Source organism: Marmota flaviventris, chromosome 12, assembly GCF_047511675.1.
Source record: "Marmota flaviventris isolate mMarFla1 chromosome 12, mMarFla1.hap1, whole genome shotgun sequence".
NCBI lineage: Eukaryota > Metazoa > Chordata > Mammalia > Rodentia > Sciuridae > Marmota > Marmota flaviventris.
The window spans coordinates 94,422,007-94,436,188 of NC_092509.1; the positions used below are offsets into that span (position 1 = coordinate 94,422,007).

At 45.3% G+C, this 14,182-nt stretch overlaps 2 protein-coding genes across 3 annotated transcripts in view; one reads left to right on the plus strand and one right to left on the minus strand.

Annotated features, from left to right (window-relative positions):
* Colgalt2 (collagen beta(1-O)galactosyltransferase 2) overlaps positions 1-2,481 on the plus strand; it is a 96,184-nt gene extending 93,703 nt beyond the window's left edge. Inside the window, exon 12 of the mRNA XM_027934964.2 lies at positions 76-2,481. Coding sequence (XP_027790765.2) covers positions 76-352 — 277 coding nt within the window. The 3' untranslated portion in view covers positions 353-2,481. The remainder of the gene's footprint in view (positions 1-75) is intronic.
* A 5,936-nt stretch (positions 2,482-8,417) lies between these two features.
* The window catches only part of Rgl1 (ral guanine nucleotide dissociation stimulator like 1), a 147,445-nt gene continuing 141,680 nt past the window's right edge, over positions 8,418-14,182 (minus strand). For both annotated transcript variants that reach the window (XM_027935030.2, XM_027935028.2), the window contains exons 17-18: positions 13,229-13,343; positions 8,418-10,833 (exon numbers count right to left, since the gene is read on the minus strand). In XM_027935030.2, the coding sequence (XP_027790831.1) occupies positions 10,646-10,833; positions 13,229-13,343 (303 nt within the window). In that variant the 3' untranslated portion in view covers positions 8,418-10,645. The remainder of the gene's footprint in view (positions 10,834-13,228; positions 13,344-14,182) is intronic.

The following is a 14,182-nucleotide window of genomic DNA, read 5'->3' on the forward strand; positions in this document are numbered from 1 at the left end:
AAGGGCCCCCGATTCTTTCCCGCTGTTCCCTAAGTTTTCTACCCCCTCATGTACCTGTGAATCTCTTGTTTTCAGAGCTGAGTACAAGGAGTATTATGAATCCAGAGACCTGAAAGCCTTCTCCGCAGAACCCTTGCTCATCTACCCCACACACTACACAGGCCAGCCGGGGTATCTGAGTGACACAGAGACCTCGACCATCTGGGACAATGAGACCGTGGCCACCGACTGGGACAGGACACATTCCTGGAAGTCCCGGAAGCAGGGTCATATCCACAGCAATGCCAAAAACACAGAGGCTCTGCCATCACCAACTTCTGTGGACAATGTGCCTTCGAGGGACGAGCTATGAAATCTCCCAGGGAGTATGACACCCATGGGTCCATCACTGTTTGGTTTTTCTAAAGTGCTATCCATTTTTTTTTTTTAGTGATCAGTTCATCTAACTAAAGTGATCCCATGTAATTGATCAAAATGAATTTATTTCTGAAAGTGGAGAGGAATAAGGAAATTAAACCCAAATTCCCTAGGATGGCTACAAGATAGGTTTTATGGGAACTGCCAAGTTACACTTCAGTTCAGACGTCCAGTTCTGCTCAGTAGTCATATGATACTGCTGCCCATGACAGGGAGGCAACAGGGGTGGCTCAGAGTCTTGTCCAAGGGATGGGATCACCAAGTTGTCACATCATTAAATGGGCAGTCAAAACAGCCAAACCAGCTAGACCTCATTCATGGTCTGGACTGTCCATTTTATGTAATAGATGTGACCTTGAAAACTCAAAGTCAACTAAACTACATTTATTAGTGTAAGATCATCCATATTCTATGACTTTGAAAATTTGTGTACGTAATAAGTTTTTTTTCCTTTGAGTGTGGAAATCAAACCATTTAAAATCATATTAATCTGGCTTTAATTTAAAGAAATTCTGTCATGAGCTTTATTACAAAGTGAATTTTTAACATTCTTATCCTCATTATCCAGTATCGATGGGTGATTGGGTCTGTCTGGGACATGGTCCTTGACCATCTATGGCGACTGGAATTCCCAGTTTGCCATGTGGATATAATTTGGTAGACATTTGAGGAAGGTAAACCTCAACCTTTGGCCTTTGCTATTGCGGCCACTTAGGTCAAGAAGCTATATTTATAAAGATAAATGTAATATATGTGGGGGGAGCTGGGGTGTTCCTGCCCTGTCCTGGGTTTCCCGTGTGGCTGTAGCTAGCACCTTACACCCTGAGCTCCACCCCTTAGCTTGGGAACGAGCTGCAGGTGGTGAGTTTCATGAATCACTGTTGAGAGACAGAGCACATTTTCAGGCCAGCAATTGTCCTTGCCTGGATTTTTCATTCTGTTTTGAATTATTTATTTTACAAAATGTGGGGAAAACATTGTCTGTAGGATGAGGCCGAGAAACAGATGTTGCGAGGTTTCATTGCGCCCCTGGGAGTGGCCAGCGTAGACACCATCTGAGTCAACCATCTGAGTCTTCTGAGCAGCCTGTCTCTTGCCGGGAGGCCTGATGCTGGGGTATTCTAACCATTGAGAAGCAAATTATTCTCCACATACGGAGAGAGACGTTGATCAGAAATGATGGACTGGACAGCAGATTTAGACCAATGACCAGGGAAGCTCTCAGAGCCAAAATTCCAGGTAGACAACCTTTCTCAAAAGATGTCCCTGAAACTCCATTCTGCTGCCCCCATAGACTGATTTTATGTGACATGCAGAGTTGGACTCAAGACCGTCCAGCTGCACCGTCTGTCATCCTCGGACACCTAGGACATCCTCCACCATCACCTTCCCTCCTGCCTTACTCTTGATATTCTTCTCCACTGAATAAGAAGCCACGGGGCTGAGAAGAGGGGTCTTGTCCCCACTCCAGTTTCTCCTGCTCGGACAGCTGTCAGGGCTTGGCTCTTCTTCTCTAGAAAAGTAGGAAGAGCATCCGGGGAGCTAGTGACAAATCCTTAGGCGATTCCTAAGGCTTCCCTGGGTCTTTGGTATTTTGTTTGCATAGACGAGTGTGTGCGAGTGTGCCTGGCTTTAATGATTTCCTTTTCTGGGGTGGGCGGCTGGGGTATTGGGAGTGGGAGAAGATTGAGTTCTGTGCTGTTTTGTTTAATAGGGAACATTTCCCCCCATCAGCTGGTCTGATGGGTTTAAGAATTCTCGTTTTTCAAAGATGTTGGATTTAAATTTTAGAATTTTTGTCTAAGACTATTGTACTGTGAATAAAGTTCTGGCCCAGTAAGCCCAGTCTTTGCTTCTCTCTGCTCAGGTCTGAATCCCAAGCAACCTTCTTTTCTTGTCAACATTGTAAACCGCAGATCTAGCATTTCTGGGGGGAAACTCCTCTCTTCAGCAGTCCAGAGGAGCTTTGACCTCAGTGTGTGTCCTCCTCCTTTCTAGTCATAAACCAAGGCATTTGCTGTTAGCTTTCATGTGAGACCTCAGTAGAGAGGCCTTTGCTTCTGTCCCTGACACCTGCTCTCTCCCTCTGGAGTTTGGATAAACCCTGTCTGGGTTCCTCTTGGATCCAAGGTGGGGTCTTCTGGATAGACAAGTCCCACCTGAGCAGTGTTGCTGCTGCTGTCTGTGGTCTGAGCACCCACACTTTGCAGAGGACCCACACATGGCCTTGCTTTGGGGCCACTTGGGTCTGCTTTAGGAATCCTAAAGAAGGAGCTGACCTCCCAGCACCCTGCTTTTGTCTGTCTTGCTGTGCTATTTCAGGGTCGGGGAGTGGTGAACTATTTGCCTTCTGGAACTCTTTGTGAAAAATTAAAAACAAAAAACTTAGCTTAAAGTTATAATGATTCATTGGTTCCTCAAACACTGGTCATTGGCCAACACTGCTGGGAGCACTGGGTCTGCACTAGACCATGGACAACGGAGGCCAGAGACCATCGCTGCTGTGTGATCCCCATGGCAACTGAGAAAGGGTGGCTACTGCCCTCCTGTGAAGTGGGTGTTGTCGTGGGCTGGTGGGTTCTGGTGTGCACACTGAAGAGAATTCTAGGGAATAGAGAAACAGAAGCCCCCTGTGGAGGGTGTTGAGGGAAGTGCCCCTCATGTATCTGTGTCCTAACAGGCAGTCTATCCAATCACAGAAAGCTACCGAGATGCTTGTACAGGCCAAGGACACAAAACCAAAAACCAAAAACCAAAAAAAAAAAAAAAAGGAGACTCCATGTTAGCTTGAGTTCTATGTTGTTTTGTTTAATAGGGAACATTTCCCCCACTGTCAGTTGGTCTGATGGGTGAGTCCTTGGAGTTCAAATCCAGCTTCCTACAGTCTCAAAAACCATGTGTGAGCCTTGTCTTTTTTCAGGACTGTGCTGGGCACTGTGACCTGATCCTAATTACAGAAGCTGTTGTTTCTTGGGAATTCTAGGTTTGGTTACTTTCCTGACAAAAAATGCAGAATTTTCCAGGAAACTGTTGGTACCTAAAATAAGAAATGTTCTCATTTGATCGCAAACTAGGGAATCTTATGGTTTTTCATTTATGGTTGGAAGGAATCCCTCTAACCATTTCTGGTAACATGAAGGTGGCTTCCTTCACGGGGTGACAGAGTCAGATAATCACGAGTAGGCGGCCTTAGAAATCATCGGCATGCCCATATTATGATGTCTGGTGATGTTTATTACGTAAGCAAGAACCTGCTGCCCCCAGACATGTTCTGATCAGTGTGGCGGGGTGGGGGTGGGAGGAGAGGGGCGTGAGGGCCCCCTGCAAGCCGCTGATGTGGGGCAGCTGAGGCGAGCATGAGAAGTCAGCCTGGGCTTTTTGTTGCCCACTTGGAGAAGGGAAGTGGCGATGGTTTAGTACATTACGTTACAGAAGATTACCTGGAAAGGGGCGTCTCATACGACAAGCACAGAACAAGAGGAATTTAGATGACATTCATAGGATTTAGACATTGAATGGGATTCAGGGCAAGGGGTGGATGGACAGCTTGTCAAAATTTGTTGCAGGCCAGGAGAATGGCCACCTGTGCCCTTGGCACCTGCTTCTTTTTTGCTTTCTCTCAAGGATGCGTTGAAGTTTGAGATGGTCTTTGCTTGGGTTGTTCCTGCCCCACCAGCTGTGCTGCTTCCCAGCCCAAAGCCATCCTCTCATCTACCCTGAAGAGGGGTGGAAAGATAAAGAGCCGTCTCTGTGGATCGGATTCTCTTTATTTTTCATTTGCTGGTTTTTGGTTTTATTTTTGTGGTGCTGGGGACTGAACCTTGTGCATGCGAGGCAAACACTCTACCAACTGAGCTATATCCCCAGCCTTCCCTGAGTTTATTTTAATACCCCTTCCTGTAGTTTCTTCTGCTTGTTTCCTTGGTGATGGGCATTTTAATAAAATTGCCACATCTGAGCGGCTCCGGCCTGTGGAGCACCTGCTTTGGAGCCCTCATGGATCCAGGGGCTCCTCTGGGCCTTCCCTGTCCTAGGGGCAGCCAGATTCTTGCTCTTGGGAGAACTTGATTTTTAGGGTGGAGTGGGCAGCCCTCCCTCTGTTTTGTAGACAAACTTAGAATCTAAGAGTCAGTGACAACGTGTCCCTTCCCAAGAGGGACTTAAAAGTTTGAAGGAGACCCCCAGACGGGGGCTGAGTGGCCCCAGCGATGACGGCGTGAGCTGAAGGGTTTTAAGTGCTGCTGTGAAACACCAGCATGCACTGTGGGGACTGGGGACAGCGGAGGAACCCGCACAGAGCTGAGTGCAAGGGGACAGGTGGCAGGAGGAGGAAGAGGCAGCTTCCAGAGCAGCACATACACAGTAAAGTTCTGCTGCCCAGAGCGTAGTCCAGGAGACAAGTTCAAGGACAGGGGGTGAGAGAGAAATTCAGGCCAGTCGCTGGAGGCCTTGATCTGGCCCACAGGCCAAAAAAGGAGAACGAAAGGGGAAAGTAGTGGTAGGAAGTGGTGACAGCCTAGTCCTTAAAGTGACTACTTTATCCCTTTAAACTCGTAACAGTGAGAAAGACTGAGGTGGGGTTGAGCTGAACCGTTCACAAAGGCATGGGGTGTCCAGTGCCCCATGCCCATGGCTGCTCCTCTTCACAATTTAGTCTGAGCCACCCTGGATGGGGGCTCTGGAGCCCAGAGCTCCTTCCTGCAGGAAAGTTGAGGGGGGCTGGACTGATAGAAGAAAGACCCAGGAGTGCCACTTCTGTTGAGAGAAATATCCCTCCCTGACTGCAAAGAGCATCCCTGAAGGTGGATTCCTGATAGGAGTCCCCACTGGCTCTGAGCACGACACGTACCTCTGGTTCCCAGAGGCACCGGCTCAGGGCCTCCTCCCATCAACCTCCCTCTCTGTATCCACTCTGTGAAGCCTCTGGACCCACATGCCTCTCTCTCAAGCCTCTCTGGCAGGAGCCCTGGACATTCTCCAATTCTATGAGTCAGTCTTTCCCCAAAGCAGCAGCAGGCTGAGAGTTTCCCAGGGTGCTGTTCCACACACTGAAGCCCATCTCCAAGACTTTCACATCGCATCTGGATGGGCCTGGCTGCTCATCCAGGCAGGGGGCCGGGGTTGAGGACACAGCTTCTTGGAAGCCAGCACATTCATAGGAATAACAGCATCTAACTCTTGCATCGTGAGCCAAAGTGAAAATTGCTTTGTCTTTGGGCACTGTCATTTAATACTATATGAGCCTCAAAGGTAGAAGCTATTATTGATAGCTTTTCAGATAAGGAAATGGCTAATGTAACTTGCCTAACATAGTCAGTGGCCCACTATCTGGATCTCTAGGCAGTCAGATCCCACCACGCCAAAGTGCAGCCACCTCAAAGTTTCTGGTGGATAGTCAGTTTTGTTTTTTAACAGTTAATGTTTTAATCACAATCCCCCCACCCCTCTCTCTACCTGCACACGCATGCGCGCGCGCGCGCGCGCACACACACACACACACACACACACACACCCAGAGCCTGATACATAGAGGAGCTGGTAGCTCCACCTCTATGTGCTTCCCACCTATGAAATACCATATATTTCTTATTCAGCAGATCATACTGCACATTCTCAATTAACATTTTGTTAATTTTTGCTGCTGGTTATTGCATACACAAGGATCCAAAAGAGATGTCCAGGAAAAGCTCGCATCTCATTTGGAATGTTTCTCCCATTTCAAAATTGGCTCCTTGATTTTTTCTTTTTTCTTCTTTATTTTTAACGGCAGGAGCAATTCAGAAACAGTTTGAGTATCACTCGCTGTTCATTGTCCTGTTTCTTTTAACTTTGAGGTACTCACACCCCTTTCATTCTGGACCTAGACAGCACATGGAGCTTGGGTGTAAACAGTGAGGGGATGAAATGGGTTCTAGGAAGTCCTTCTGGGGTCCCCAGTTGACAGCAGCTGGGTGGTGGTCCTAGAGCTGGCTCTCCTGGCAATCTCTTCATTCGGCTGATGATTTTTCCCAGCTCCCACCTGTCCCAACCACCATGGGACGAGTCCATGCTCAGAAATGGATTCAGATGCTAGCTGGGGAGGTAACTCAGTAATCCTAGCCTTAAGGGATTTCTCAACTGTGCGATGGATAGTGCTTGGGAAAGCAGGCAGCAGTGCTCTGGCCCACGCGAATGTTCTCTAGAGACTTTAAGAACCACACAAATGCCCACCTAACTAAGGTCAGCTGTATGAGCTCACATGACTGGAAGGCTGGGGATGGGGCTCAGGGATCCTGGCATCCCCTCCAGCTCCGTGAGGCCACGGGGGAGCGTCTGTCAGAAAGCCTGTTTCACTCAGTGCTCAGCCCAGTGAGACAAGCTCGGAGTGGGTTTTGACAATGCAGAGATCCTGCCCTAACTCTGGACAATATAAGTGTTCTGGGACTCAACTTCATATGTCACATGTGGGTAGTGACTACATGATTTTAAGGTTTAAGGAAGAATTACATACATTGGAGTCCTCAATCTGTTGAATGAACGAATTGCTTTGACACAGGCTCCTCGGTAAGAGATGTCGAGAAACCAGACCCAACAATAGTTTCCAAATTCTGAATCTAAAATCTAAAATCAAATCTAAATTTGATTGACTCTTATTGAATTTTCCAGGCTTCTAGAACATCTTTCTTCTTCAACTCTTCCTTTGCTCCGTACAGTCCCACCTCAAGTCCTTACTGCCATCTCTCCAAACACTGTTTCTGATGGGTGGCCCCTCTGTGGTCGAGACAGCAGTGCTCAGCAGCTGCTCCACATGGTCTACCTTTCCCAGCTCCCTGCACTTAGACCAAGGCCTGCAGGTTGGTCAATGGATTGTGACTGGGGGTGACATGCATCATTTTGATCTAAGGCAATCAGAACACTTTCAAGTTCACACTCTTTTTTACCATCAGTATCACATGAAGGAAAAAAACCAAGATGGTAGAGTGGCAAGGCAGAAGCTGGCTAGATCCCTGGGCCACTAGAGGAAAGCCATTAGAGAGACTTGTGTGATTTGCATTATACTGTCACATAGATGAAAAAATAAAACAGGTTTAAGTTACTGAGTTTTCTTGGTTGCTTGCTTCCATCTCGTCTAGCCTAGACTAATATATCCTTCCCTGAGGTATTTCATTCTAGGAAAGATTCTAGGGGAAAAAGCAATGAAAAAACACAGTGCAAATAACTTTTCACGGTGGAATTTTAGGCATCTGTAGAAAAAGATTTGGTGTCAGGGAACGTCTTGATGCCACCAAAGTCAGGGAACATGAGCAACACTGTATGCCTCCTGAATGCCTATGTGGCATGAAGAATGTGAAAATGCTCCCAAAGAAGAAATCTAAAGACAGTATCACTCAGGCAAAAAGTCACCAAGCCCAGTTCCTAGATAAGAACAAAACTAGGGAATTAGTTTTCTAGAATGAATTTCCTATTTTAAGAAACTTACTTGGGCTGTTCCCAAAATCTGTTAAGGGTCCCCTAAATATAATAACTTGGGTCCATTTAGTAATCCATTGGAAAATAATAATGCTGAGAAACACTTGGAAATAATGAGATAAATTATGATATCACGTGGCTTGTTGACTGGACTCAGACTATATGCCCTTTGGGAAGAACTTTCCTCCTTCTAGAGGGCCTCCTGGCTTTTGGACGACTGTGGAAGATTTCAAGATCATCTAGATGGTAGCCACTGTGGAGCTGGGAAAGGCTGTCAGGAGGAACACGAAGTACTACCTCAGATCTGCATCCAAGTTGGATTTTATAAAAGGTGTCCCCACCGAGTGACTAGCAATCTGGCAAAGCACCCTCTCCGAAGGAAGTTTCTTAGGGACATCATTCTTGCCCCCAAATGCTCATGACACATGCGGGTGGAGGACCCCCTCTAACTGGCTTTCCCTCAGCTTTTCACCTGACCCTGAGTGGGCTTCCAAAAGGCTTATTGACTTATCTGGAACCCAGAACCCTCCTGATTAACACTCCAGATACAATCCCTTCGGGTCTGGCAGCATATGCCAACCAAGTCCCAAACCAGTTTATTAGTTTAACCAAAAGGTAAACAGATGATGGAAATGCAGAGAGACAAGCATGCGAGCAGCTGAAAGTGTTGCCCGGCTGTCCACCAGGAAGCCCACTAAGACAGTTAAAGTAGCATTAAATAAATGAGGCCATGTTTATCTACTTTGGAATTTCCATTATCTTTTAAAAAAGGTAAATATATATATATATATATATATACTTTTCTTTTTTACATTGCAGTATATAAATCTAGGCTCTACATGTACAGTATAAACACACAGGGCGAGCACATGGGAACAACTTGTATGTCTTGGTAGCCACACCCTAGACCAGGCCAAAGGTTCTACATTTTCTTTTTGACCTTTGCACCAGGCTGGGGCTACATTTACTTCAGTCTCCATGATGGCTGCGACCCTGACCCTCTCTTCTCCCCTCACAAAAGCGTAAATTGGAGGCTCACAAACAGAAGAAAGTGCTTTTTCGACTAGTTGAAACCCAGTCGATCTTTACAATGCACAGTCCAATCTCCTAGAAAGACCAAGGAAATCTGAGGACTTTCTGGCTCATTCTTTGGTCCATCGCCACAAATCTCTGAACTTGTTCGGGTGTTTCTTGTAGAATTCATGTCTATTTACATAACATCAATCCCACACAACCTTTGGGAGCTGTAACAGGATTAGAAATTTTTAAAAAAGATCCATGTTACAATCTGCACTTCATATTCTGGGTTCATTATTTTTATTTTTGGAATAAAAACTGGTATTTTGGGAAATTTTTTTCTTAAAAAAAGATAATCTGAAAGTGCTTCTTACACATATCAACTTCCCACATATGGCTTTTTAGTTCAAACCCCAGCATAGCTCAGATTTGGAAGGGAGGCCATGATGGTGTTACTAGAGACAAAAATGTCACTTTAATGTGACACTGTTGTAGCCAGTATGGGGCCTGAAAAAACAACATTATCGATTCCATCTGGACAAATGTACCTCTTTGAGAAAGGACTGAGATAATATATGCAGTCCCATTTCTTTCCCCATGACTAGGCACAGGAATGCTATAAAAGTTAATAAGCAAAATAGATGCTGTTATCAGCAGGGATCATCTTTTCAAGGGGCTATTAACAGGGTAATTGCTGTTCAGAAATCTTTCACAGGTTCAAAATGATTAAATGAAGTCAATCGCAGTAGAAATGTCTACACCTGAGGAACAAATTGCACATAATATAGAGGTACTAGGATCCAGATGGCAAAGGACTCTAGACAATTTTACATGCAAACGGTGATCAGAAAAGGCAAGGAAGTAGTGGCATTCCAAGACAGGTAAGGGTCCATCCAAACAGGTCATCATTCTTTTGCGCTTTCTTTCCTGGCTGATAAGTTACTGAAGAACATGGCTATCTGTGCAACAATGACTATGATATGTTCTTTAGGAGAGAAAACAAACACAACAGGGTTTCCAGAAATCGAACCGGGCTCATGTTGACTCTAGAGGTGTTATGATGGCGACCAGTGGGGCACAGGGACCTCTGGAGTCCGTCCTTGCCCTCCTGGGGAGCAGAAAGTGGCAGATTCAGGCAGAGGTAGGAGGCCACTGACTCATCCAAACCCTTCTCAAAGTGGCATTTCATTCAGCCTGTGGCAGTTCCAGCCCCCTGCAACTGTTTTATCTGGTGGCACTTGATTGAGAAAGAAATCCTCTCCCTTTACCAAAATTAAGCCCAGACTTCAGGTAATACTGGCACAAAGGACAATCTGCATTCCTAGGGTTGACCCTGGTAACTCAGAAGGTAGGAGTTTCGGTTCTCGGTTTCTTCTATTTCCCTGTAAAAAGTGACCTCAATTTCTTAGGTCGTTGTGCAAATTTGTTTTCCATAGTCCAGAATATCCCATAAAGTCCCTCTTATATATCTACATATATATACACACATACACACTAAATATATGTGTATATATATATTTACACATGTGGATAATTTTGTATTTCAGCTTCAAATAGGTCGAAGAAAATCAGTGACTCTTTCATCCTTTTCATGTCAAGTCATGTCCAATTTCCCCACATAGTGCTCTGCACACCTTAAGTACTCAATAAATATCTGCTGATGTCACCAATGATCCTCTAACACTGGATGGTCATTGCAATCACCACAGCCTTCCTCAGCCCTGCTCGGCCTGTGGCAAGCGAAGGGCCACGTGTGCCCCTTTCAGAGGGTGATCTTGCTGTGTCTGTTGCTCCAGCAGCCCCGTTTAGCTGTCCTAGGCAATGTCAGGCTCGTCCGGCTGCGCAGTTTCACCTGTTCTTCTATGGGGTTCTTTTTGCGTAAAATGAAGTCAAAGTTCACTTGGCTGTTCATGGCATAGAAGACATTTGCTGAGTCTGGGATCACAAGTTCTGAAAAACAAAAGGAAAGTGAAGGCAGTCAGCTTACGTAGTAGGGGCCCATAACAGGCCATGACAGCGGCAGGGATAAATCTTGCCCAGACACAGGAATGGGATAAGGGCCCTTAGTTCTTGGAATGTGACTACTATCCACAAAATTGGTCCCAACAACATCTCAATCCCCTTCCAAAAAACTAAGAGCAACTGAGGTTTAAGATACCCGCTACCATGAATTTAAGGTTAAATTAAATTAACAGAAGCAGAAGCCAAGAGAAGTTGTGATTCCCAGGACTGCAGCTAGGGGGCAGCAGGACTGGAACCAGAACTCGGCCTTCCTTCTTCTGGAGGTCCATTTTCCAAAGGGGAAGCAGATTTTCACTAAGACTAAAGGAATCCAATGACATAGGAACAAACAGAAAATCTTTAGCAAAATGCTTCACTTGGAATACAAAACATCTTTTTAAAGTAACCCCACATTGGCTCAGTTATTCTACTTGAGTCACTGCTTTGTCCAGAGTCTGCATTTTCATATTAAATATACATCCATGTGAAGCAGTGCCTATCTGCTAACATCTAAACGATTTCTGACTTCAGCAAATCTCAACTAGTTATCTGCAATTTCTGAACAAGGATTGCTATGAGTGTGATATGAAATTATCAAAGCAAAGTTATTTTCATTTTTATTTTTAAGAGATGATTTGTAGTATTTTAGCACTCAGGCGTAACAGGTTTCTTTAAAAAAAAAAAAAACTTCAAACAGAATAAAAACGGAAAATGTCCACGTTTAGCTTTGTGGCAGTGGAGTGGGGAGGTGACCCACAGAAGCATCTAATTGTGGAACAGGACTGAAGGGGCCTCAAGAAAACTCTCTAGCTGAGACCACCCCCCCCAGCAAGATTGATGCCATCAGGCTCTAGGTGACCATGGTACATTATGTGCACAGTTGTGCCATAAAGCAAACCCCTCCAAAGTGTTCCTGGGCTCATGCCCACCCTTAGCATTTCCTCAGCGCACCTTCAGGAACATTATTTTCTATAATCTTCAGCACTGCTTACGATGCGTGAGGAATCAGAGGGTATTATATACATCTAACTGGTTATAGCCCGTGGCCTGTGGAGGTCAAGGGTTTGTCTGAGACCACACAGCTGGTGGTCGCAGCTGTGTCCTGGCTGCACCTCAGGGCTCCTGGGTCCTCAGAACCACTACTCTCACCAGGCGTTGCTGTGGGACATATGGCAAAATTCCAGAGACAGATTCTGGGCTTAGAATCTTAACTGCAACTGCACTAAAAAGTTATAACTGAGGAAGTTTTGTCCCCCAAATGAATGAAGGAATGACAAAACCTCCAAGAGGTAGTTGAAGGAGTTTCTCCGAGACTGTTGCTTTTCATCTCTTGGAAAAGCCACTAGTTTAGTTTTAGTCCTTCCCCTCTGAGCCGGAGAGAGAGCCCTGGGTGATTTGCTGGTCAAAATGGTGTGAACAGCTGTTCCCTCTGCTCACCCCCAACTTGTACGATTATGCTCTTCCTTTCTGGGGAGAGCCTTCCTTGCGGATGAACAGAGCCCTCCATTAAGACACAGCAGCAGTGTTGGCTGTGTCAGCAGACAGAGCTGGCCTCACTGACTATGTGTGCGGCTGCCCTACACTGAGAGAGACTTGTTCTGGCCGAGTCTCTCCCCAAGCTGTGACAGAGGAGTTATTAACCAGCCTGTCCCTTTTTCTCAAGAAACTATTCCAATTCAAATTAGCAAATAGATACATCCAGAGGTGACTGAGTGAAATAATGAGAAATTCTTACACAAACCGCTAACTTTCAGGTTCACCCACTACTGAGAAACACATTACTGGGTAAAGGAGGCATGTGACCATCTGCAAAAACCCAACAGACTACCTCTACCTACTCCCCACCTCCTGACACATAGAGAGAGCTTTCCTGAGAAAAATGCTCATAAGAAAAATACAAAGAATGGGCAGGAGGAATTCTTAGCAGGAGTGCAGGATAGGGTTGGGGCTGTGGCTCAGTGGTAGAGCGCTTGCCTAGCATGTGTGAGGCACTGGGTTCGATCCTCAGCATTGCATATAAACGAATAAATAAAATAAAGGTCCATCAACAACTTATAAAATATATATGTATATATGTATATGCATATATATGTGTGTGTGTGTGTGTGTGTGTATATATATATATAAAGGATAAACAAGAGTTGGGGGTAGGGGTTGGGCGAAGCTGCTTGAGATGCTCAATTCTCCAAGGGAGATGAAAGCATGATGTTCACCCTGCTGTTCACCCCTGCACGATATACAAAACACTACTAGGTTCCAATTAAAAAAAAAAAATCATCTCCTTCTGCCTCCACCTTCTGGAGACCAATATGATATGCTGTGACAAGAAGGAACATGTGCCCACCTTTGTCCTCTGAGATGACCTGCACCAGCTCATACTCCTCGGCTGGGTCTGAGTCCAGGTTGTGCTTCAGCATTGCTCTCTGGATCACAGCGGGGGTTTTATCTTGGCTTGTCAACTGCAAAGACAAGGAATTTTTGTAAAGCAGCTCCATGCTTCTTGGGAGCACTCTCCTGACACTCTCATTCTTGCTGTCTTGAGTTGTACAGGCCTCTCTGGGAAGAAGGGACTCTTGGCATGAGAACAGTGGCATAAGGACATTAAAATGGGGAGAACATCTGCTCTGCCTGTTGCCCCCGCACCAGTCAAGGTTACAATGAAAGAGTATATCCACGAAGGGGTCGTGAAAATGTAACGCACTATCAGTGCTGGACCAAGATGAGCCTTGTGTGTTGAGCAGCTGCTATGGGACCAGTTACAACAAGATAGAAATGGCTACAGTTCTGCCACATTCCAGAAAGCACAAGTGACCCTATGTAATCCCACTCCTATGTATTTACCAAGAGGAATGAAAGCAAATGTCCAAAAAAGGACACATACACAAATATTCATAGCAGATTTATTTAGACTAGTCCCAAACTAGAATCAACCTGAATCTGCATCAACAGAGAACAGGAGATAGCATGAAGAAACTGTAGCATATTCACAACAGAAGGAACCAAGAAGTGGCTTGTGCAAAAATGTGGATGAATCTCAGAAGCCAGGCACAGAAGATGACATGTTACTGGAATCTATTCTTTCAAAAACAAAAGGAATGAAAACTCCTGTGTTGGTGGTATTAGAAACTAACCTTAAGGTTTAAGGAGGACCGGTTGGAAGAGGCATAGGGAATTTTAGGGGGATGGCAATGTTCTCAATTTAGATTTGGAGTGGTGGTTATGCAAACATATACAGTTATTAAAACTCAAAGAACTGAACTCTTAAGATCTGTATGTAAAATTATATGTAAATTATGTT